General features: G+C 41.4%; 1 protein-coding gene across 7 annotated transcripts in view; it reads right to left on the reverse strand.

The window, feature by feature from the left end:
* Positions 1–14,713, reverse strand: part of PCNX1 (pecanex 1) — an 86,255-nt gene extending 71,542 nt beyond the window's left edge. For all 7 annotated transcript variants that reach the window (XM_042873520.1, XM_042873508.1, XM_042873498.1 and 4 more), the window contains exons 1-3: positions 14,546–14,713; positions 5,672–5,880; positions 140–245 (exon numbers count right to left, since the gene is read on the reverse strand). In XM_042873520.1, the coding sequence (XP_042729454.1) occupies positions 140–245; positions 5,672–5,880; positions 14,546–14,698 (468 nt within the window). In that variant the 5' untranslated portion in view covers positions 14,699–14,713. The remainder of the gene's footprint in view (positions 1–139; positions 246–5,671; positions 5,881–14,545) is intronic.
* Positions 14,714–22,827: the final 8,114 nt, after the last annotated feature.

A 22,827-nucleotide genomic window follows, 5' to 3' on the forward strand; every position in this document is an offset into this window, starting at 1 on the left:
AAAGCAATTAAATACAACAGATAAGGCAGATAAGTTGCTGATCTTAGTACAATCAAAAGAACGATACTAAAAATAAAAATCAGCAATGAGTAGTGGTCACAAAGCCAGCAGCAACAACTGCAAATGCTTTAATTCTTACCTGGTTGTTTGGATCTATTCCAGCATAAGAATTGCGTGAACTACAGCCAACAGGGGGAGTGGCTTCTCGAATGAACTCTGACATCTCAATTCCTCCACCAGGGTCACTAAGGGAAAGATTAAAAATAATTAACCTACCAGTTAAACACAGAAAATGTCTGACTATGCTGAGTCCAGATTTAAAAACATGTTCTTGCTTTTCAAAATTGATAAGCTCAAGCATATCCCAGTACCTCAGACAAAAAGTACTCATGTGATGCAGAAAACTGAGGTGTAACTAGAGCAACCCATACACTAGTATAGAAGTTGCTTGCCTTGCAACTTCACTGTCACTGGCCAGCACAAAATATGAAGAATTAGGAACCTTAAGGGATTCTGAAATGCTGGCATATGAAATTTTCCCTGCAAGTGAACACAGATGTTTAACTTTTGGAACATCTGTCAGCTGGAACATGCAGAAATCAACCGACAGAAAAAGCACTCAATAACAGTCTTTCTAAAAGCAGGGGAAGAATTCAATTTGAAGTCATTTGCTGTTACACAGATCAAAAAGTTCTCCTTAAGTTGTACCTAGGAGCAAAATTAAGCATGGGTTAAACAAGTAGCCACATATCATCACTGAAAGCTATTGGAAAGGCAGGAAGATACAGGCCCTAAGGGACTTTGCCATCATCAGACACCAAATCATTATTTATGTAGGTCACTCTAAAATTAATGCCTCCTATTAATTTCCATGGAAACTACAACAATGCTATTTGGTACTGAAACTTCACAGCTACAAAACACTCTTTTTCAATGCTGTCTCCACTATGAGCTATGCCTTCTCCTCTGCAACAAACAAGAGCATACATGCCAGATTCAAACATCTGCATCAGTGGAGGTGACCCACCGTCACTCCTGTTGAGACATACCATCCACTGCCTCTCTGTGTTCATACCCACTGTTTAGTCTCCATAAACATCCAGCACGAGTTGATTAATGTCAATGGGCACAATTTTTCCACAGGGAGGAATTCAATGCCACACCTTTGCTTCAGACACACTTCCATGTCAGACACTGTTTTACCAGACTGCCCCTCTGCTGCCATCTGTCACACGGCAACAAAACCTAAGGGAATATTGGTAGGAAAGTTCAACCTCTTCAGTCGTATCACCAATAGCCATCTCTGATGTTGTGGGCCAACATAATAAAACAGGAGGCATTACTTTTGGAGCAGCCCTCCTACCACAGAAGAACTTTCATTCAGAAGGTTTACATGCTCTACTAAGATATATATTAAGATGCAATACATATATTATAACACACATATTATAACACCCTAATGATTTAACCATTTCAAGATTAAGAAATATTACTTTCAAAGTATGTTCTAGACCAACACCATCAAATCATAATTCACCACAGTTCAGCTTATTAAAGGCAGACATTTACAAAACAGAGGTAGGCTGGTCTTGCAACAAGGCCACTCCAGTATTTTGATGGAGAAATGACACCTCCTGCTCCATGTGGAATGAAAGTAAAGATACAGTTCTGTTACCTGCGGAGAACAGGACAGAAATAGGCAGAAATACAGCAGGTCTGTCTTTATATGCATCTAGTCCCATATGGTCAGACCAACAACAACTTTTTTTTTAAAAAAAAGACAAGAATATCAAAGTAGGATATTATAAAGAATCTCTCAACAGGCTAACAGACCTGAAATATCCTTTATACTGTGGTAAGATGTTTCCTGTTGTAATCTCACAAAGAGATAAATCACGCTGGGGTTTGCCTCAGGAACCATTCCAAATCATACATGAATCCCCTAATCACATACCTCTACAGACTGAACATTCCTTCATCAAAGGGATAACAAAACAAAATGTCTGAAGTGAGGAATATACTTCTAAGTTAAGTAAAAAAAAATAGTCAGCTTAAGAGTCAACCAGATGTTAGTCAGCAGAACAATATGGTCCAACTTAGCAAACTGAGGAGGTGCCACCATTTTGGTATAGCTCAGCAGTGTGATATAAACATGTTGTAATTGCTTGTTGTTTACAAAGCTCTCTCTGACCTAATCTTATCAATAATGCTAAGGATGAATCAGTGGGGAAAAAAAGATATGCAGAATTCAGCTTCTTTACTTTCCATCAGCTTTAGCCAAACATAGTATTCCCTACGTAAACATTTTTAGAACGATTAAGGACATAATATAAAGTTAAGACTACACTAAAAATCTACTCAATATTTAAGTTTAGGATACATTATGATGACAAATAGAGAAATAACAAATAATGCCTTTCACAAAAGACAAATTTTCGTTCTTGTTTAAATAATTTATTCAGAAACATCGCAAATGATTCAAGTACGTTCTGCGAAATAGGAAGAGCAAGTCAACAGGAATTAGCTTTCAGGCATAGATCAGGGGAAGAGGGCCAGGGTGGGGGAAGGAAGCAGTTTTGTTTTAAAATGAACCAGCAGATATCAGCACAAGCAACAATTTGATTCAACAACAGTCTACGTAGGGCGCTGTGTACCGAAGTAGCACTCAAACAAATGGATTATAACAAAAGCTACTAACAAAACAACAATAAAAGCGTCTGCAGGAAAAAAGCAGGAAGTACAGACTTCCAGGCTTAACCACTGTACGAATAGGAGATTCTAAATGCTACTGTAGCCCAGAGCCCCAGCAGTTGTCTGCTGCCGTTATAGTATAGTAGCCATTTGTTCCTGCTATTAAGTCCTACAACCAGTTTCTAACTTGATACCCCAGAGCAAGTGCTACACTTACCAGATTGCAAGTAATCAAAGAAACAGAAGTAACCAGACAAATTGAGAAGACTGAGTAAACTATGCCCAGCTACGTACAACCAAAATTGCAATAGAGGAGGCATCCAGAACCTGCACATTTATTACATGCTACTGTGAGCATGTCAGAGTCCAACTGAAAGTCTGAAGAGACTGCTAGCCTACGGGAATTCAGAAGTTTAATAACTGACTTAGGCTGATTAGCTGAATAGGTCTAATGCTCAGACAATGACTTTCAGGGAGAATTTAGAACACTTCTGACATCAGGACAAAGCAGAGGAAGGGTCTCATTCTTCATCTGTTGAACACCCTCCTTTGTCAGTAGACTATCTTTTTCCTTCCTTCTATCCTTCAGAACCACTACATTGTTCTTGAAGTACACGTGACTTAGAAATATAGGAAGAACATCCTTTAGGAAGACATCATCTTCTGGTAAGCTGGGTAAGGGGTTAAAAACCCTCACCATTAACCTCCTCACTTACTGGTTTCTGCTGGGACTGACACAATAAGAAAGACATTCATATTCCCAAAAGCAAGACTGCAAGTTAAATGTTTAAAGATATGTACGTGGATCCACTGATACCTAACACACTCCAGCACAATTCCTTTCAGTGCAGGATTAGGAGTTAGTATTCCCATTATTTGTTTTAATGAAACCTCACAAGAGGTAAAACATAACTAACACCACACTACCATAAAGGTATGAAGTCAGCAATTGCACGAGAAGTGGGTGGATCTGCATGTGGTAAAAAAAAAGAAAAACCCTTATGCCCACTCTGTGCTACAAGGGCAGAATTAAAAACCAAACAAAACCCCACATACACACACTCATCAGAAAAGATTTTCTACTACTCTTCTGATTTAACTTAGTACACTAAAACCTTGCCCTGTATCTCCTCTACTGGTTTGAACATTACCCCAAAGTTCTTGTGAGCTTCCAGGTAAAGACTGGAATACACTGCACATCCTGCTGACCAAAAAGTAACTTTGTAATTTCTGCACTGACCTTGCTCCCAGTTCCAGTTAAGAGACCTGAGAGAGGGAACACGAATCATATGAAAGTAAATGAAACTTCAGTCAGCAAGCAGGACGCATGCCAAACTAAGCTCAACATCTGAGCTCACAAATACTCATAATGTAGTAAATTGGCCCACACCAGCTGGTCCTCAGAAAAAACAGAACATCCAAAACAGCCACAAGTAATTCAGAATACCTGTACAAAGAAGTCCTTGCCAAGCCCTGGAAACCCTTGTGGAAGCAAAACCAACACAGCTTAGAAACAAAACAAAGAAGAAAGTCTATGGATCACATCTAACATATGCAGTAGCAAGGCTGCATTTAAGCAGAAAAGACCACTAGTTTACTTTCATGAATGTTGTTAAGCAGAATAGGCATTAGCATACATTTAGGGTAGCACTGCACCAAAACAGAACAATACATTTTTAGTAGGAAGTATGGTGATCTAAAAGGAGTTACAATTAAAATCAGTGGGTTCAGTTACCAAACGCTGAATGGAAAGATGGTCAGGTTATAAATGATTGATACAAGAAGTTACTGTATACCAGCTTTAAAGGAAATTAAGACAGATTTCGCTAATAATACTAAAGCTGAGCACAGATACAGAAGAACATCAGACTCACTCTGTGGAAGCTACTCCATATGCACAAGGAAGTCCTTTCACTTCTATCCCGGACATTTTAAATACCACCACATCAACTTTTAAACATCCTGACAGACAGAGGAAGAAGCTTTTGTTGATTACAGCTCCTTATAGCATGTGCCTCCATTTAAAAGTTTCAGGCTTTTGTGTTGGGTTGGTCTTTTTTCTGTTTCCTTTTAAAAACTAAAAAAACACGGTAGGACAGTATACCAATTCCCTCACTCTGAAAACAATTTGTGAATAATAGCCAGAAACACAAAGGAAAGGGAAAGGTCTTTAAAAAAAAAAAAAAACTAACAATTCAAGACTCAATTTTATGTGGTCTGACTGTTAAGAGGTCCTCAGTTACGTGGAGTTTGGCAGAGGCTTTGATAATAGAGCTCATAATACATACTGACTTCAAACAGCCTTGCTGATGAGTAATCTTTCACACTTTTTTTCCTCTGCATAGCCTGGTCAGAGAAGGGAAATCTCTTTTGATGATGGCAAAAGCAAAGATCTGTTGGAAGTAATAATTTCCCATTGACAATATTTCAGAGTCATCTTCACTACTGAGCTGAACAATTTCAGAATTTCAGGTTCACAGGACAGTGTTCTCCTGAATCAAGCCTACAACTAGAGTGAAGTATTGTACGTTTGTAAAACTAAGCAAACTAAATTCAGATTAGACACTTCTTTTATCACTAAATCTTCAGTAAGTATTTGACAGCTAGATTTTTAAAACCATGTCTACTGCTGAAATAATATTACTAGTTCTGGTTGCATTCACCATGTATTTAGCAACCTAAGGAGCACACATTTTCCACATTGTTGTCTCAGTGCTTCCAACATCTTCCAACTCCTTTAAAAAAAAAAAAAAAAAAAAAAAAAAAACCAGAAAGTTGACATAAAATCATCATTTCAAACTTAAAATGTAAAAAGGTTTTTTTTTTTTTCAATTAGACTTACTCAGTCTTTCAAAAATCACAGAAATCAGCATCCATATTCTTGAGCGTTTCTTTCATCCACCGTTCCAGTTACACATCTGATAAAGACATAACTCTTAAAACATTTCGAGCAGTACACAAACATTGACAGAGACCTTACCTGGGCCCATTGCTGTCTTTCCTCTTGGCTGAAGCACTGCTTTGTTCTGTTTTTGCACCCCTGTCCATACGCTCATTGGCATTCCTCTCCACAATTTCTCCCTCATCCAGTGCCCTGTGCAAACGGTAGTTCACCATCTTCAAAACGATAAAGAGCGCTGCTATTACTGGGCAGTACACAGCTACTATCATCATGGAAGAAGGAAGGGCCTTTCAAAAAGAAGAGCAGAAGAAGTGTTAGTGAACATAAGTTCAAATATTCCTAAGAAGCATACTTACCAGCTACCCATAGTTCTACAGTTTCCTTCATCCTGAAGATATTAACCTCTGTTTTCAGCAAGATTTGTGAAGCCATGCACATACAGTCTAAACCTTGCATGGAGACTATTAGCAGTTCAGCAAGATAAAAGAAGTTTGACTGCAAAATACCAAAGCACCACAGCAGCATGCTAAGTAAACCTACGATTCGAGTTTGAAAAGCAAATTTAACTTTCTCTTTTTTTTTTTTCCTCCAGGCTTTTGGAATGTAATACTTAGACAAGGAGACTTACAGCTAGCATCTCTATTATATCACGATATTTCCAATTATATTTCATTCACACTTCAAGACTAAACCAAACGAGTTAGACCCTGTTTTAAGATTAGTACACCAAACCAATTCCAGGTTTTTTTTGAAAGAAAAGAAAGCCAGTTTGACAGCATTGCAGATGAGAGCAAACTACTTAGACTAGATGTTTTGATTTAGCTTTGTCAGTTTCCAACAGCTACTCTTACACGACAAGATACTTATCAGTAATGAAAGCCTAACTTCTCCTCACTCACACACAAAAAAGGTCAATTTACAATTTACAGTGGCTCACACTGCTATGCAGCAGTCCACACTAATCCGCAATATCACATCCTATAAGGGTTATTTATGCTAGACAGTTACATGCCCACGGAGAGACAGCCAACGCAGGTGCTTTGATGAGAATTTTTCAGTTGTGACAGAGGTGGACAAAAGCCAAATAAAAAGCCTCAGTTCTAAATTCAACTTCTGAAACTCCTCTAAACTAAGACCTCACATCCAGCTTTTGCTGAGACTCATGAGGCTTTTACAGACCAGTCATCTCAGCAACAGGTATTAAGTGAAGTCTGACCACTGTTGAAGACAAGCGTACGGCACACTAGTCAAACTTCCACTTCAAGGCTTTACCCCTTCTCATTCACCTGTTAGTTGTACTGGTACTTTGGTCCAGTCACTAAACAAAATGAGATATTAACGCACAGTGTTCATCCACAAATACATCAATTCCATCACCAAAACAAGAATCTGTACACTCAAGTACTGTTACATCATTGCCCTTTGCCCAGCTGACGGCACAGTTTGATACGAAATTCTAAACATTCAGAAGTATATGTATAGGTGTGTGACAATCAGAATTAAATAGCAGTTGATATCCAGCACAAACATTAACTCAATAGATGAGATGATTAAGTGAACTGCCTTATTAGGTTTCCTATTGTGAGGCTAATTCCAGCTTGCTTCATACCCCTAGTCACTCACGCTTTATAAACATCAGCAACATAGGCACCTTCACAGCGATCAAAGTTTCATGCATGTCTTGCAGAAATAGAGAAACACAAGCAGAGAATAGGACAGAAAGTCTCCTATATTTATATAGAGCCACTTTTAGTCATTTCAAAGAGATCTGATTAAAACATGAAGATTCCTATAGATTTAAGAGAATATTTGTCCTGAAAGAGCCATGAGTAATTCAGGCTCTGACTTAAGCAAAAACACTGACTAGATCTCTGACTACAAGATACTGTACTAACAAAGGGGAATAAAACAATAAGAATTTCTTAATATTGTATCAATTGTGAACTTCAGTGGAAAACCCATCCCTAATCTGACTGTTCACATTCTGGCAGGAAGCAAAAACAATCAATTAATACAACATTTCTTAAGCCAAATATATGAATGAGTGTAGAACCAATTAGAAGAGAGGTTACTTATTCTGATCTCTTCTCTTTAAGAGCTTGAGTTTAACCTACATTACACCCTCAAAAACAAGTCTGAATCGAACATACCATTTGAAGCAGGACAGGCAAACAAAGTTGGGGTATGTTAACTGAGATTTCTGTCTGCCATCTTTCATGATCAAGACTGGACAAGATTAATGGATGGGGAAAACTCACTTAACAAGCACCACCTCAGGAGAAGAGAGAGGAAACAATTTTAAATACAGCATCAACAAGCAGCCAGGAGCCACGATGATAGTGACACCCATAAACCCTGGAGCAACACAAATGTTTCCTCAAAAAAAATGCAATGCTTCTGAGAACTTGAGAGGCAGCAAGTTTCATGCAGGCATAGGCAAGCGCATAAGCTCTGGCAAAATGTTTAAGCTTCCTGTACATGCTAAGCAGTCTGCTACCAAATCACAAACATGAGTTCAATTGGCCTCTCCTTTACAAGCACCCAGTGTTCTGAAGCCATTACTGCAATCAGCTTAACACTAAATGACAAAAGTACAGACACGGCTTTTACAGGCTAACTATTTGGAAAGCTCTTCAGTTTGTCTCCTTCATCCATCAGGGATTAAGTCACACACTGCATCCAGTTCACCCTGTGGAACGCAAAATCTACACGTTCTGTTGTGCAAAGGGAAGCTCTGAGAATAAGTTAGAAAAAACCATAGAAAGTGAACATAGCTTGAATTAAACCCAACAAAGAATTATACTGTACATTTTATCCCTCCCCTTTCTACAGGATTGCAGAGAGCTAGGATTCATGCAACGAATTCGTATTTTTCATTCCTTGTGTTTATTCAGTCTTGCTCCTCTCTGGATAGGATGTATATTGTGTGAATAGAATAAATTTGAGCAAGTCCTGCACACTACTGTATGATCATACTTCACATTAAGGTCTTATGCTGTGGTACAGCAGAAATACCTATGGTGCCAGCAATTCATCTACATTCCAGCCTCAAGAAATCTAGTGAATTCAAGCCAACCTAAACCACTGGTACCTTCTCCGTTCTACTTTGCCAAAACTTGGAAACATTCAGCTTCTATGCAGGGTCTTTTCTCCATGAGCCAGAACAAGTTAAAGTAACATTATTGATTGCACCAGTGTAGCTTCAGACTGGACATTAGGAACAAACTTCTTCATGGATAGGGTGGTAAAGCACTGGAACAGGCTGCCCAGGGAAGTAGGAGTCTCCACCCCGGAGGCATTTATGAGATGCCTGGATGTGGCACTAAAGGACACGGGTTAGTAATGGCCCTCAGTAGGTCAGGCCAACAGCCGACTTGACAGCGATGGTCTTTTCTAACTTAAATTATGCTATGATTCTATTTTGAGCTGCTCTTGGCATTTTACCACATTTGAGGAGACCTGAGTAACTGAGTATCCTACACAATATCATCTTCAAGATTGTAACAGGAATGCTCAAGTCCTACAAATGTACAGCTAGGTCTCATTTCAGTTGTTTTCACAAGTAAGCAAGCACCATTTTTAATCAGGCCCAGACAAAAACCTTGTTAGAGCTTGTTTTCAGACCAGTTATAAAGCTGTAGCTGCAACAGCATTCCAGAGAATTTCTCATTTTACTGCACATCCCTACAGTCACTTCCATTAGCACCAAAAGAAAGAGCACACTGAACAGCACTAGTCACAATTGAAGCTCTCACAGGAGAAAAGAGCTAGACATGACCATACAGAATCTGCCTGCTTTAATTACATTCTGTTGAAAACATCAGTCACCCAACGTTTGAATAAGTCAAATAAATAATTAGACAAACTAGAAGCTAAAAGCATTTCACTGTACCTTAAAGGGAAGTCATGTAGCATTATCAAAAACTCAAGGAGGAGAGGAATGGAGAAGATACAGACTTTCTACCACCTTTCCCTTTGAAGGTACTTTCAAAAATGTCTACCTTTCAAGACAACGTGCTACCCATACCATCTACGTGAACTGATCGCAAAATAATCAGACTCATCAAGCCTGACTATCTCTTCCTCACTTTTCACCTACACAATAAAAACTATTTACAGAAAGTAAAGAACTGCACTCAGATTTTACTCAGAAGAACACTTATTTTAGACATTATCTGGGGTGTTCTTGAACTCCAATCGCAAGCCTGCTGCACTATCACCTCATTATCAGTGAAAAGCACGATTCTGCCCTCTGCAACAGATTGTGAGCTCCTATAACCAGGTGGCCTAGTAGAACGCTATCTTTAATTGGCAATCAGTGGTCTACCAGTATAGTTTTCAAAACACTAGGGTATAATGCAAAGGGGTTTATAAGAGTTATAAAAGAAGTAAGAATAAACAAGTAGCGAACAAACTAAGATACAGGACTGCAGTTACATTGTTTCTGCTAGCTACTGGCTGTAAGGCCACCTCAGCTGTATCAGGGTAGGAAACACTTAAGCGCTCCTAGATTCCAGTCATCAACCTAGAACAGAAAAGAATCATAGAATCACCAAGGTTGGAAAATACTTCTAAGGTCATCCAGTCCAACCATCCACCTATTGCCAATATTTCTTACTATACCACATCCCTCAGTACAACATCTAAACATTTCTCCAACGCCTCCAGGGTTGGTGACTCCACCACCTCCCTGGGCAGCCCATTCCAATGCCTAACCACTCTTCCAGAGAAGTATTTTCTAACATCCAACTTCAATCTCCCTAGTGCAACTCGAAGCCATTCCCTCAGGTCCTAATGCTAGTTACATGAGAGGTTGACTCCCACGCCACCACAACCTCCTGAAGGGTAGCTGTAGAGAGCAATAAGGTCATCTCAAGTCTCCCCTTCTCCAGACTGAACAATCTAGTGGTCTAAGAAACATCGGACCATTAGCTATGGTAAAATTTTAAAATATTCCCACTTAAGCTGCAAAGATGTCTGTATCTTGAGTCAGCATTTCAAATACAAAAGCACAAGGAACCAGAGAAAATTTCATGCCATCATAGGCTGTGCTGCACATTTATGAAGAATTAAAGACACTTTCACAGATCTCTGCAGAGCTTTAGCTAGACACTACAGATATGATGAAGCTTCCCAATTATTTTCAAAAGAGAGGTGTAGGTGTTAGCTGTTAAGAACATTCATACCAAAGTCTTTCAATCCAAATCAGATTTTATGTCTTTGCATAAAGGTGACATCAATCAAGCTTTCATTCAACAGTAACAGTTGCCTTGTAAAACACTCTGAAGACCAAGCATATTGAAGTCAGTATTTTATAGTATCGTATCAGAGAAGAAGAAAAGACTACCCAGGAACAGCAGGTCTAGTTCTGTCACCATTGTTTGTTTATTAACAGTCAGGGCCCTTAAGAACTGCTGATATCTGGAAGCACATTCAGTAACAAGTCACGCAGTATTTTGACAAAAACCTCAAGTGTATGAATGAAGCTTCTGGTAGCCAAGAAACTACGCGTAACTTAGAGCAACATGAGAAAAGTAGGTTCTCAACATATATTTTAGTACTTAAATTCGGTTTAAGAAACAGTATCCATCTCAAAATTCCTCCTAAGACGACTTACATGGAGCTATGTATTTATGACCTACTTCTGTAACTATGTACACAAAGCAGGAAATCGAATACCTATTAAGTGAACTGTTGTGTAAATGAGCCTGACTTTGACAGACAACCTCTGTAGGTATGAGCCCATCACCCCAAGCAAGGTACAGTCCTGGCTACTCTTAACTCACTGGCAAAGTTCCCCGGCTGCCAGAGCCAAGACTTCATTCCCTTCTGCGCATGTGGTGGGGCTGAAGCAGCATTCCAACCGGGGGAAGCGCCTTGGCAGCCTCCTCTCTTCCCCTCCTCCTTGCAACAGTGATGCACAACACTGGCCTCTCAATTTAGGGTATCTTTGTTCCAACTCGACCACTATATTTTGCAATCCGGCTCTACCATTTCCTCATGTTGTAGCATATTTGCTTTTCCTAGCTTGAGTTTTGAATTAGACTAAAAAAAAAAAAAAAAAAATTGGCTCTTATGACAGATATGCAGAATAAGCACAGTTGAGCCTGTTACTGAATACAACTATCAAAACAGGATAGATTCAACTACTCTAGAAAACAGTATTTTTGCTTGTATGCTACCAAGCCACAGATCCAAGAGTACACATCTACACAGCTTCACTTAGGCATACATTTCTCCTTGATTCCTTGTTATCTACGTTTTCTTCCCAAACAGGCAAAGTGTACAGACACATACCAGAAACAGAAGTATCCTGATCTGCAATACAGATACTTACATGCATGTATCTGTGTCCTCCACCAATGATGCAGAGCCCACGCTTTCACACGCCCATTCTCAGAAGGCAGACAGATCAGGGAGCAAGAAAGGCAAGCTGAATTTGACTGCTAATTCCTTTGACTGGTTTGCACCATACGCTACACACATCAACCCTATAAGCAGTGGATACATATGCCAAGAAACACAGATACACGATACAGCTTCCTCACAAAGACCACTACCAGATTCCATACTGAAGATACAGGATACACAGAAAAAAAAAAGACTAGCAATGCTTGGTGCAATAAATCAAGTCTTTAAGCAATAAGTGCATTACCATACCCTAAAGAGATAGTTTCCCATTTTTGTTTGAAATTAAATACTTGGGAAAAAAAGCGATCAGTTTACCATCAGATTCATTTAGTCTTGAGAATCAGCTACAGGCAAAGTTTACAAGGGATCCCACTGCCTTTGTTACTTCAAAATGACTAATGAGCACCTACACTTACTGCTACCCTAATGCATCAAATCAGGAATATGAACTTGGAATTTCTTACATGAGAAAGCTTCATACGTAATGTAAAACCAATCAGCATTTTAACCCTTTATATATTTTTAAAAACACTAATGGATGCCTGCCAGCAACAAGTCATTTGAAACGAGCTTAGAAACTCCCTCCTACAAACCAGTAAGTCACACTCAGAATTCAGATTACAGTTACCTAAGACTTCTTAGTGAGTTCTGCTTATTTATCTATGTCCTACAGCCACTCAACATTTACACCTTTTTCTTCTAAAAACAGCTTAAGAGATGCTAAAGAACTAAGATGACCATCACAGTCCTGCCTGTTTAGTTTATGTCTAGACAACACTTAAACTGCACAGGGTGGAAAAAGGGAAAACAGCCAAATATGATTCAATCTGCTTCAACTTGTGACTAATCTCTCTACTTATTCTCAGGGAAGTTGGCACATGTTGCATCTTTAACTTGTCCTGAGCTATGAAGCAAGAGAACTTCTCTGACCTCAACAAAACCTGATGCAGCTTGCTTTTGCCCATCTTTTCCCTTTACACAAGAAACACATTTGAGTAATACTGAAGTTTACCCTATAGCACAGGTAAGTGAAGATTAACTGCTACTTTGAGATCAGCAGGAGATTCAGTGTAAGTTCATATTGATCAGCCAGCCGACCTACATACAATAAAAACCATACACCCCCTCCAATGCCTCTGTGCGTGCAGCATATAGCTCACCTTTACATGCAGACTTCTCAGAAAGAGAGTGCTAATCACATCAGCTATTCTGCCAAAATAGAAGAGCATTATTTCTGAAAAAGAGCTGGATCTGGGACCAAAAGGGCTCTCTTCTTCCCACCTGAAGTTCTCAGTTTTTTTTTGAGTGGATCAGCTTAGTAGGAAGTTTCACCTAGCTGTTGTCATGTTAGTTTTAGAAGCAGTTCTCCTCAGCCTGCAGTTTCCTTACCAGCACAATAAAGTTTTCAAACAAAAAGCCCTGTAGTTACTGTTTCCAACACAGAAACATGAATTAAGAGCTAAGCATAGAGGGCTGTGAATCTCCTCTTCTACAGCAACTATTTCTTAGTATGAAGCATCTCACACTGCCATTTTACAAACTGCTTTTTAAGCAAATAAATGCCTCACCTAAGAGCTCTACATTTCTACGACTGCATTCATGCTGAGTTTCTCCAAGGTTTCATTCACTAATTCTCAATTTTTTCACAAGCTCTTCAGTTGTCAAGAGCATTCAGACCAGGCAGACTCGCAAGCTACAAGACTGGTCACACAACGCTCTGAATGATCACACTGTTCCTCTGAGAAATCTGAAGCAAAATATTTATACTCCATAAGCTGTATATAACTTAAATGGAAAGACAAGCACCAGCCAACAGGAAACTGCCTCCTTCTCTCACAACTGGTCGTACCTTTGCTGCATCTGTTCCAAGTCCAAATGTCAAGGGAACACCTAGGTTTAAAGGTCAGTATTATTTTTTTTAAATAGCTTTGACCAAAGCATCAGGTATGTTCAACAAGGATTCTCCCAAACTGGCTTTCTAAAGTTTGGGTACAAGTGAAATACCAAAGGAACTTTTCACCACGGTCCGGAGACAGTGCCAGCCAGCACACCGTGCTGCGGCTTGATGAACTTTTACGTAATATCCTGACGGCCATCCCTTCCCGCTATCGAACGCGATGAGGGAAAGCGATAGAACTGTCAGCCAGAAATACAGGTTCTATCCGAGAGCTTTCACTGTAATCGGGCGTTTTCCGGCGCTTCCAGGAGGCCAACGGAGTCATGCCCACTTTAGAGATGAGGAAGCCGAAGCCGACGGAGCAGCGGCGGAGACGGAAGCGCGGCCGCCCCGCGGGCCGCAGCCAGCACTCCCCACACTCCCTCCCACCGCCACCCCCGGCCCAGGCGCACCGGGGCCGCCCGGTGGGGGCACGCCGCGGCTGCGGGGCGGGCGACACGGCGGGCAGGGGGCGCGCGTGCGGCGGCCCCGCGGTCCTTCCCGCCCCTCCGTATCCCCCCCCGCCGCGCTCAGCGCCCGCCCCCCGCCGGGCCCGCCCGCCCCGAGGCCCGGGGGGCCCCGCTCCCGGGGCGGCCCGCGCTCACCATGTAGAGGGTGAAGGGGAAGCCGAGCAGGAAGAGCCACAGGTAGAGGTGTAGCGCGTTGACCCCGGCGCCCTGGTGCGGGTCCTGGTACCAGCCGCCGCTCAGCGCCGCCCACACGCCCTGGCGCAGGATCTGCAGCACCTGGGAGCCCATGGCGGCCCCGCTCCGCCGAGCCGGCCCCGCTCTATCCGCCCTGGGAGCCCGGGCAGAGCCGCGCACCGCCCGCGCTCCGCGACAGCCCGCACGGCCGCAACCGCAACCGTCGCCGCCGCCGCCTCCCCAGCAACGCCGCCGCCATCTTATGTCCGGGCCCCGGGCCGGCCGCCCGCCCCCGCGCCGCCGATAGACCGGCAGCCCTTGCGGCAGGGGACGCCTACCCCGCTCTCTGTCGCCGGGGAGGGAGGGACAACGCTGCGGGGGCGGGGGCAAGCAATACTGCGCCTGCGCGTGGCCGTCCCGCCGCCTCCATCGCCCCCGGGGTGGCCGCAGCGCCTCCTGGCGGCGTGGAGGAGGGCGACGCTGCGGCCGTTAACGCGGCGCTTCTTCGGGGCCCGAACCCCAACCGCAGGGCCCTGCTGCTGGCGGCGACTTCCCTGGGCTCTCCGGATGTGACAGAACCCGGGATTCCTCTCTAGCTCGGCCCCAGGGCGGCTCACGAGGCTTCTGCGTTGACAGCTTAGGACTCCGTCCATTTTCTAGAGCTACAGCCACTCAGGGTTTTTCTTCCCCTCAAGCAGTGGCACCAAGGCACGGTGATACCGTGGAACGATTGGAAAAGCCCTTCGGAATCACCACGTTCCATGGTGAACACTTGAGGTGTCTAAGGTTGAAGGACACCATTTGCTGTTGTCAAGACCCAGTTTCACCAAACACCCCCAGCGCCTGTCACAGTCTGTTCCCAAAGCATTTAAAGAAAACACAGTTGTTTGGATTTCTCTCCAGCTTTTGCCAAGAAAAATGGCAACTCAGCTTCCAGATGAATCTTTTTATGGTAGGCTGCTGGTGACCAACACAGCCTGGGTTTCAAAGCTTTTCCTTTAAGTACGTCACCAAAGCCATGCACCAGGTAGAAAGAAACAGCTGAGGGAAAGACTTTTGAGAGCAATGCCAAGCAAGGAAGGGGGGATGTCAACTCATCCATAGGGACTGAAGACATAATGTTGAAGACTGTTCATTAAATTTCCTAACTCCAGCCATAATTGGGTGAAAAGCAGCTTTGAAGGCATGCTGAGATACTGTCTGTGCTACAGCAGAAAAATCCCACCCTGGTTCTGTCCTGAACCCCATTTCCTCTCCCTCTCAACCGGTTCAAGAGCGAGAGCTCACAACCTTCTAGGCGTCTGCTGAGGAGGAACTGCAGCGCTCAACACCCAAACAACCAGTAATGACTCATGATGAGCATACATTTGGGCCTGTGTTTTCAAGAGACTGTGCTACTGGCGCAGTCTCCCCACTGTTTTCCTCCCAATAGTTAGGTAGCCAATAGCAGCATCTGGTTATTCTTGGAAAACCAGAAGACAGAAGAGACTGACTCAAAACAGATGTAGATGATTTGTTTTGTTTTGGTTTTTTTTTTTGTTTCCCCAGCAGGAAAGTAAGGAGAAGGAATGGATGCAAAACCCCAATCATGATAGCTCTCTTCCCAGTATAAACAAACAAGTTTTTAACTTTATTGTTTCAAGGAGCGCATTTTTGAATATGTGGCTGCTCAAATTGAAAAGGAACTTTTTAAAAATTATGTCAAACAGTGTTGCAGTAGAAGCAGAAAGAAGGATGTGTAAGGGGAGGGGAAGAAAAACAACAAAAACAAACCCAAGGAACAGAAAAGCTTAATGGATATTTTTCATGGGTGAGGAGGGAGTATTCCTTCTGTTGGGACAAAGCCAAGCATGACAAGCATCACCACTTACTGTAGGCTCAGAAGAAAAAAGAAGAAAATCAAACAAACAAAAATAACCTCACAAACTATGAAGCCTATGCTTCACTCCATCATATGCCAAAACACCTTTTAGAATTACAAACACAGCTGTTAAGAGATGAAGTTCTTAGGATGTGTTATCCATAAATACACTGTGATAATGTAACCATCAGGATTATGAAGCGTTAGTTCTTCCAGCAGCTGTTTCATTAATGTTACATAAAAGCTGTTCACCTTCTCCATAAAAAGAGGAAAGAAGGATAGATAGCATTCATTAATAATGTGTCTGAAGGCTGCTAAACACAGTAAAAACATTTATGCTTCTGTTTAAGGGCCATTGATTGAATCTGGAGAGTTTAGCCTCAGCCTTACAGTAACGATTCGTGTTAAACAGAATCCCTGTGTGACAGACTGGAATTCCCTAGCCCTGCTCCTGCAACATTACTGGCTCAACCATGATGCACAGCAGCATAACCTAGTTCAGCACAGATAGCCCTGCTCAAGAGAACTGGATCCTGGGAGTATTTAGACTGAGTCAAGTAAAATAAGCAACAGAATCTGATGTGCATGAGAGGACAATTAAATCCCATTGTTCAGCTACTTAAATGCACGCAGGCTGAAAACATTAGGGCACAAGATGGGAAATAATATTATTGGAATCCAACCATGCTTGAAGGTAAAACTGATAATGAACTTAGTTGTAGGCATCATTAATAAAGTAAGGAAAAAAATCATGATTAGCTTTTCAAGGAAACAAACAAAGCCCATCAAAAACAGCGTAAGAAAAGTGCAGAGAAACAGTGCACCTGAATAGAAAGCAGCAGGAGTACTCTCAGACTATGTATTGAGCCTCTGCAATCCAACAAATAACTGGCTTATCTTCTGTGCTCTGCTTTAGCCTTACAGTACTTCGTTAGGATGAATGTTATTCCCTGCTCAGGCAAAAGAATGTACTCTAGGAAAATTAGAGTTTGATATTGGTGGAGAGTGAACAATTTTTAGATGAAATATTTAAGTGGAGACACTAAGTCAGATGATTTGAGTGCAACCTATTTTTCTCCAGCATTTCTCTTATAAATTATTATGCCAAGACTGAGGCAAAGGAGTCATTTTGCTGCATAAGCCAGCACTATGCAGGAACAGACCAACTCAAAATTGCAATTATTATTTTGGCCAGACAATATTCTTAATTTCCTCACATTCTCAGTACACAGTCATGCATCTTTACAACTGCAGGCTACTGTGAAAATTTCTGTAGCATATCAGCATTACTGATTCTGTTTGCACATCCCATCTACTACAAATATGGCTGTTTGGACTTGGCCAAGGTAGAACTATCTTTTAATCATAATCAGAAACACTTTACTTCATGCCACACTCCAGTGGGTTGAAAAGGCATTTGCAAAATTAGGGCAATGCTATATGTGGTGCACGATAAAAATGTAGGCTATATAAAATACTCAGATGAGATTATCATAATTTCTTGACTGACCTTATAAGCACACTTTTTGTTTTTTTCCTAAATGCTTTTCCTAAATACAAGAATAAGAAGATAATCATAACTAACAAAACACTGAAACCTGTCACAGAACTGCTTCAACGTGCTAGCATTGCTAAAAAAGCAATACTGCAGCATGTTTTGGGCTACTGTTTTTACCTTAGCCTTAGTATCTTTCATCTTTGCATTTGAGGAACTTATGCTTTATACTTTTTCCTCCAGTATTTCCTCCACCTTTTTTGGAATACCCAAAATTGTCATTTTAAACGTAGTTAAAGAAAACTCCTATGCTTTATGACAATACAGAGTAGCTAATCAGGACAAGAGGTCAAACAAAAGGTTAAAACGAATATTTAACCTAAATTATGTGGAATTCATTGTCTGTAAACAAGCACATGATTGGCGTTTCCTTGTTATTTTCATTGCAGTAATCGTCACAGTTTGATACCAAGCTGTAAGTAGCTCATAAAACAATCAGCAGAAAATAAGTGAAAGACTAAATTACTAGTTTACAATTAGGAGAGTAGTACTTCTAATTTCCATGCTGGATAGTGTTGTTTTTGAAGATTGACAAACTAGGCCTTTGTGGCTCATTATCAAGTTTTATTTACTTGTTCCTATTGATTCCTTGTCTCAAGATCTATAACTAGACAGCAGCATTACAACCCTAACTCGGATCCTGCTGACACACATTTCTTAGTATGATTTGGACACAGTGTCCAAAGCTACAACTCTGACAATATATACTTTTTTTTTTTTTAAAGACAGAAGTCAATGTAGTTTATTAGCATAAGTAGTGATAAATGTGTTTTAATCTCTCATTATCTCATATGAGAATTAAGAAATAGGCTTATTTATAAAGGCGATAGCAAGCAGAAGTTAATTTTACAATACTATTTGTTAGCCTAGTTTCATTGTGAGATAAATTGTATTAAAAAAAGTCAGGAGGCTTTTCTAGACTTGCTTTTAATTGTAGTAAAATGGTTTTCAACAATACAAGACACCCCTGAATGTGTTGCCATCACCTTAGCATCTGGTTGCAGCTCATCTCCTTTTCTCACAGCTTTTAAGCAAACATCTAAGTGAGAGTCAGATCCTCTCACAGACTCTACTCCCTTCTCAGCAGCTCTGTTCCCTGGTTCTCCAAAACCTTTCATGAGAAGTCACACCAGATACAGTCTTATTCATAAGAGTATCACACTGATATTCGGCCCCTGCTCCCACCTGGAATACAGCCCCTCTAGAGACAGTAGGGAAAGCATACACATTCTCTGGCATTTCTGCACAGATCAGGCAGAGATTTAACAGCAGAAAGGTTACATTTCTGCTTACAAAGGCCAGGAGTCCTCCTCCCCCTGCTGTGCTGGTACGTTATTACTCACACCACACAGTGCAGCCCCAAGTGTGCATCAGGATACAGCCTGCAACCACCTTTATCACAACCATGGCACGTTGTGCTCTCCCAGCTCCAGCTGCCTCTCATGGAGACAGCCTGCCCCAGCAGCCCTAGAGACAGACCAGGGCTTCTCCTTTAAGGTAGAAGAACACTCTTCTTGCCTTCAAATATCTAGAAATGGGGGGGAGTGTTTCATTTCCTTCCCCCACCCAAATATCTCTATGACTAATAGATCTCTCTGTAGTATTTCACAGTGCTGCTCAGGGAAAGATCAATGCGCTAAGCAGAGGATTCTAATTACTGATCTGCAAACAGCTGAACCATGAAGCTCTCATTGCCATTAACCCCTGCTCTTGCAGTTTCTCTCAGCTGTGGGCTGCATTTTTTGAGCAGTAAGCTCTTCTTGTACCCTCTCTGAGCCCTGTGGTTTTCTCAAAACAAAATACACAGACCAAAAAGAGATTCTTCCCATAGAAGAGCACTTATATCAGCTTTTTTTTATTACCAGGGAGTGCTTAAGGAGGAAAAAATGTTTGAAATGGATCCACATATACAAAGAAGTCCCATGAGAGCTAAGGAAAATATTATTGTTACTAACTTGATGATTGCACCCTTATGGCCACTAGAACAACAATATCTTCATCTTGCCTTCTTACTCCTTGTTTTCTAGAGATTGCCTCTTTCAGCTGTATGTTTCCAGCAGGTAGGTGGGCTCTAGTTTCACTATTCTAACCTCTTCCAGCTGCTTCAGCATGGCTGAAAAACCAATTGGAATGGCTTAATGCTCCCATTGCTAGAGAAAGAATGCAGTTTTAAAATGAAATTTCATCCTAAGGATTATTCTGGTAGTGTTTCTTGAAAGAAAATTGTAGCAGCGTCCACTTTCATTGGGCCTAATTCTGTGAACACATTCATGCAGAAATCACACAGGGGAGCATCATCAGTGTACCAGTGACCACAAGGTCTCTGAACAAAGAGGCATTTGCTAGCATTACTGGTACAAGAATTGCCTAAAACCACCATGGAGATGAAACATAATAAACAAGGCTAAAATTAGAATATCCAAACACTGAGCTGGCAGTATTTGAGCAGCATTTACACCACATTCTTTAAAGTACAGCACACTGGTGCCTCACTGTAAGAAATTTCTACCAAACAATGATTCGTGATGCCACTGGGATAAAATCCTAAGATCTCTGTTCACAGTTAAAACTCGCTGCCTGAAGTATAAAGCTCCCATAACATGAGGACTAATCTTCTACAGTTAAAAGGTTTCCTCTCTCTCATGGCTGGTTTTAGCCTTTAGAATTGGTGAGTTAAGCTTTTAGAACTGGTGAGCCTAGGAGAGCATTTCAGTTTCAACTACATTGTCAGAAAGGAAAAGCTTAAACATTAAATGCATACTGATTTCAGGGTAATGAAATGAGGCCAAAATGAGGCCATTGACTCCCAAAGAGGCAATGTGGGCAAAGTTTGGAGAAGAGTCATCAACTGGCTGTTTTATCAGCAGGCATGCAACTTTGTATTATTCACAAGATAGATTATGTCTTGCACAGCTAAACAGGCCAAAAACACGTAGGCACAGAACATGGGGTAGGGAGATTATAGCAGCGAGCTGTGCAGGAAACCATGGCAGCGTCAGTGTGGTAAGGCCTGTGGAGAAGCTGAGAGTACATTAACTTGCAGAAAGTGAGGAAATCTGCAGAATAACTAATGCATTGCAAAGTGAAAATGTTGTATGGGGACATAAGTCACAATTTCACTTGACTGGATTTCACATATGTACCAGGGCCTGCTGAGGCAGATTATTTCAGAGGCCCTGAAGCCTCATCAGTTTCCCTAAATCTCCCTTGGATTTCATCTTCGTTCTGAATAAACAGAACACTGACTTCACATTTCTGTCTGATTTCAACGCCTTTCCTAGCTCTGTATGTACGACTCCTCAGTGAATACAGCCTTGTCTGAAGTGGAATATGGCAGTGACTGTGTGCTTTAGTAGGAGGTGTGAAGAATAATTTTGACATTCAAGACTATTGGAAACAGTATGTAATTCATTGCCTCGAGGTGGAATGTAGCCATAGTTAACAACTTAAAACTGAGACAAGAACTACAGAATTTCAGTCTTAAATCCCTTTTGGAAGGTAGCATTGCTGGTCACATACTGCTTCAGCTTCAGTGTAGGTCGGCCTCAGAAGAAGAGGTGCCATATTTTTAACAACCAGCTAAAAACCGAAGTTTAAATTCCCAGATATGTCTTATGATTTACACAGGCAAGATGTCTCAGCTGCATCACAAGATTGGCTCCTTCCTGTATTCTTTTTGTTCTCTGGAGGTCTCCCAGATAAGTACTGAGCAAGTCTGACCTGCTTACTGTAGAAGATCTGATGAAATCATACCGAGGCGTTGTGAATACTTTTGCATTTGCTTGAATTGGCAATGCCTGAAGGTACAGTTGACAAATTTCAGAATGTGAAAATGATTAATCCAGGGGAAGTGCCCTGAAACACCACCACTTAATGGCAGATCCAACTAACCTGGAATCCAGCAACTCTTTAAAGAACATTTTGAAAAGAAAGCCCACGTGAACTACCCGGTGAGTAACATTCCATGAATCACTGAAGCACAGACCCAGGCTGTCCCTGATTTTCATTCCTTTCTCTCTAGGCCACAATTTTACGAAGCATTAGTTTAGGGATTAGTTTATCATCCTACAGCCACGCCACTGCACAAAACAAGTGAAATCAGGCATACATACAGCAGAGTGAGGCAAGCCTAAAGGAGGTGTGAACAGAGCTTTATTAGAGAGGACATATGGTTTTTGAAGAAAAGGTCCTCAGCAGCTGGAGGTGGCATAATTATTCATCAGGAAAACAACAGCAACTGCAACGATCTTCTCTTTCCTCTGCTGGCCTAATAGATTCCTTGCAGTCATTCAATGGACAGCTGCTTTTCACCCACCCTTTGTAAACAACTTTTCATAATAAACCGATGTAGAAGGAAGCTCTTACCATTACAGAAAACCACAGTTACACAGAAACATGCACACTACTTGACTTCTCCCCATGCTCCTACTTCCAGCTAGCTCTTGGCTTCAACACAGTAAGATAGACCCTGTAAACATGGAGCACACCCATGCATGTTTACAGACCTGCATGCTCGTGCACCTATACAGGCACTCCAGATTCTGAAACAGCACCATTTTTCATGCAAATATTTTTTCAACTGCATTAGCTGATAATCTTCAGCCTGTTTCTAAATCAAGCTATGTTTCACTTTTTACATTTACCCCTTTGTCCTTGAGGTTGCCATTGGCATCCTTTGCACTCATTCATACAGGTAAGGCTTGGTGATCATTATCAACAGTAGTGGCACAGCAGCACCATAGCAAGCAGAGAACTATACATAGCCAAGAAAAGTGGACTTAAAAATAGATTTGAATGATTCAACTCAGTGTTATCTGTTAAGACATA

This window comes from Lagopus leucura, unplaced genomic scaffold, assembly GCF_019238085.1.
Source record: "Lagopus leucura isolate 7727_CA_CO unplaced genomic scaffold, USGS_WTPT01 Super-Scaffold_1, whole genome shotgun sequence".
In the NCBI taxonomy this organism is placed as follows: Eukaryota; Metazoa; Chordata; class Aves; order Galliformes; family Phasianidae; genus Lagopus; species Lagopus leucura.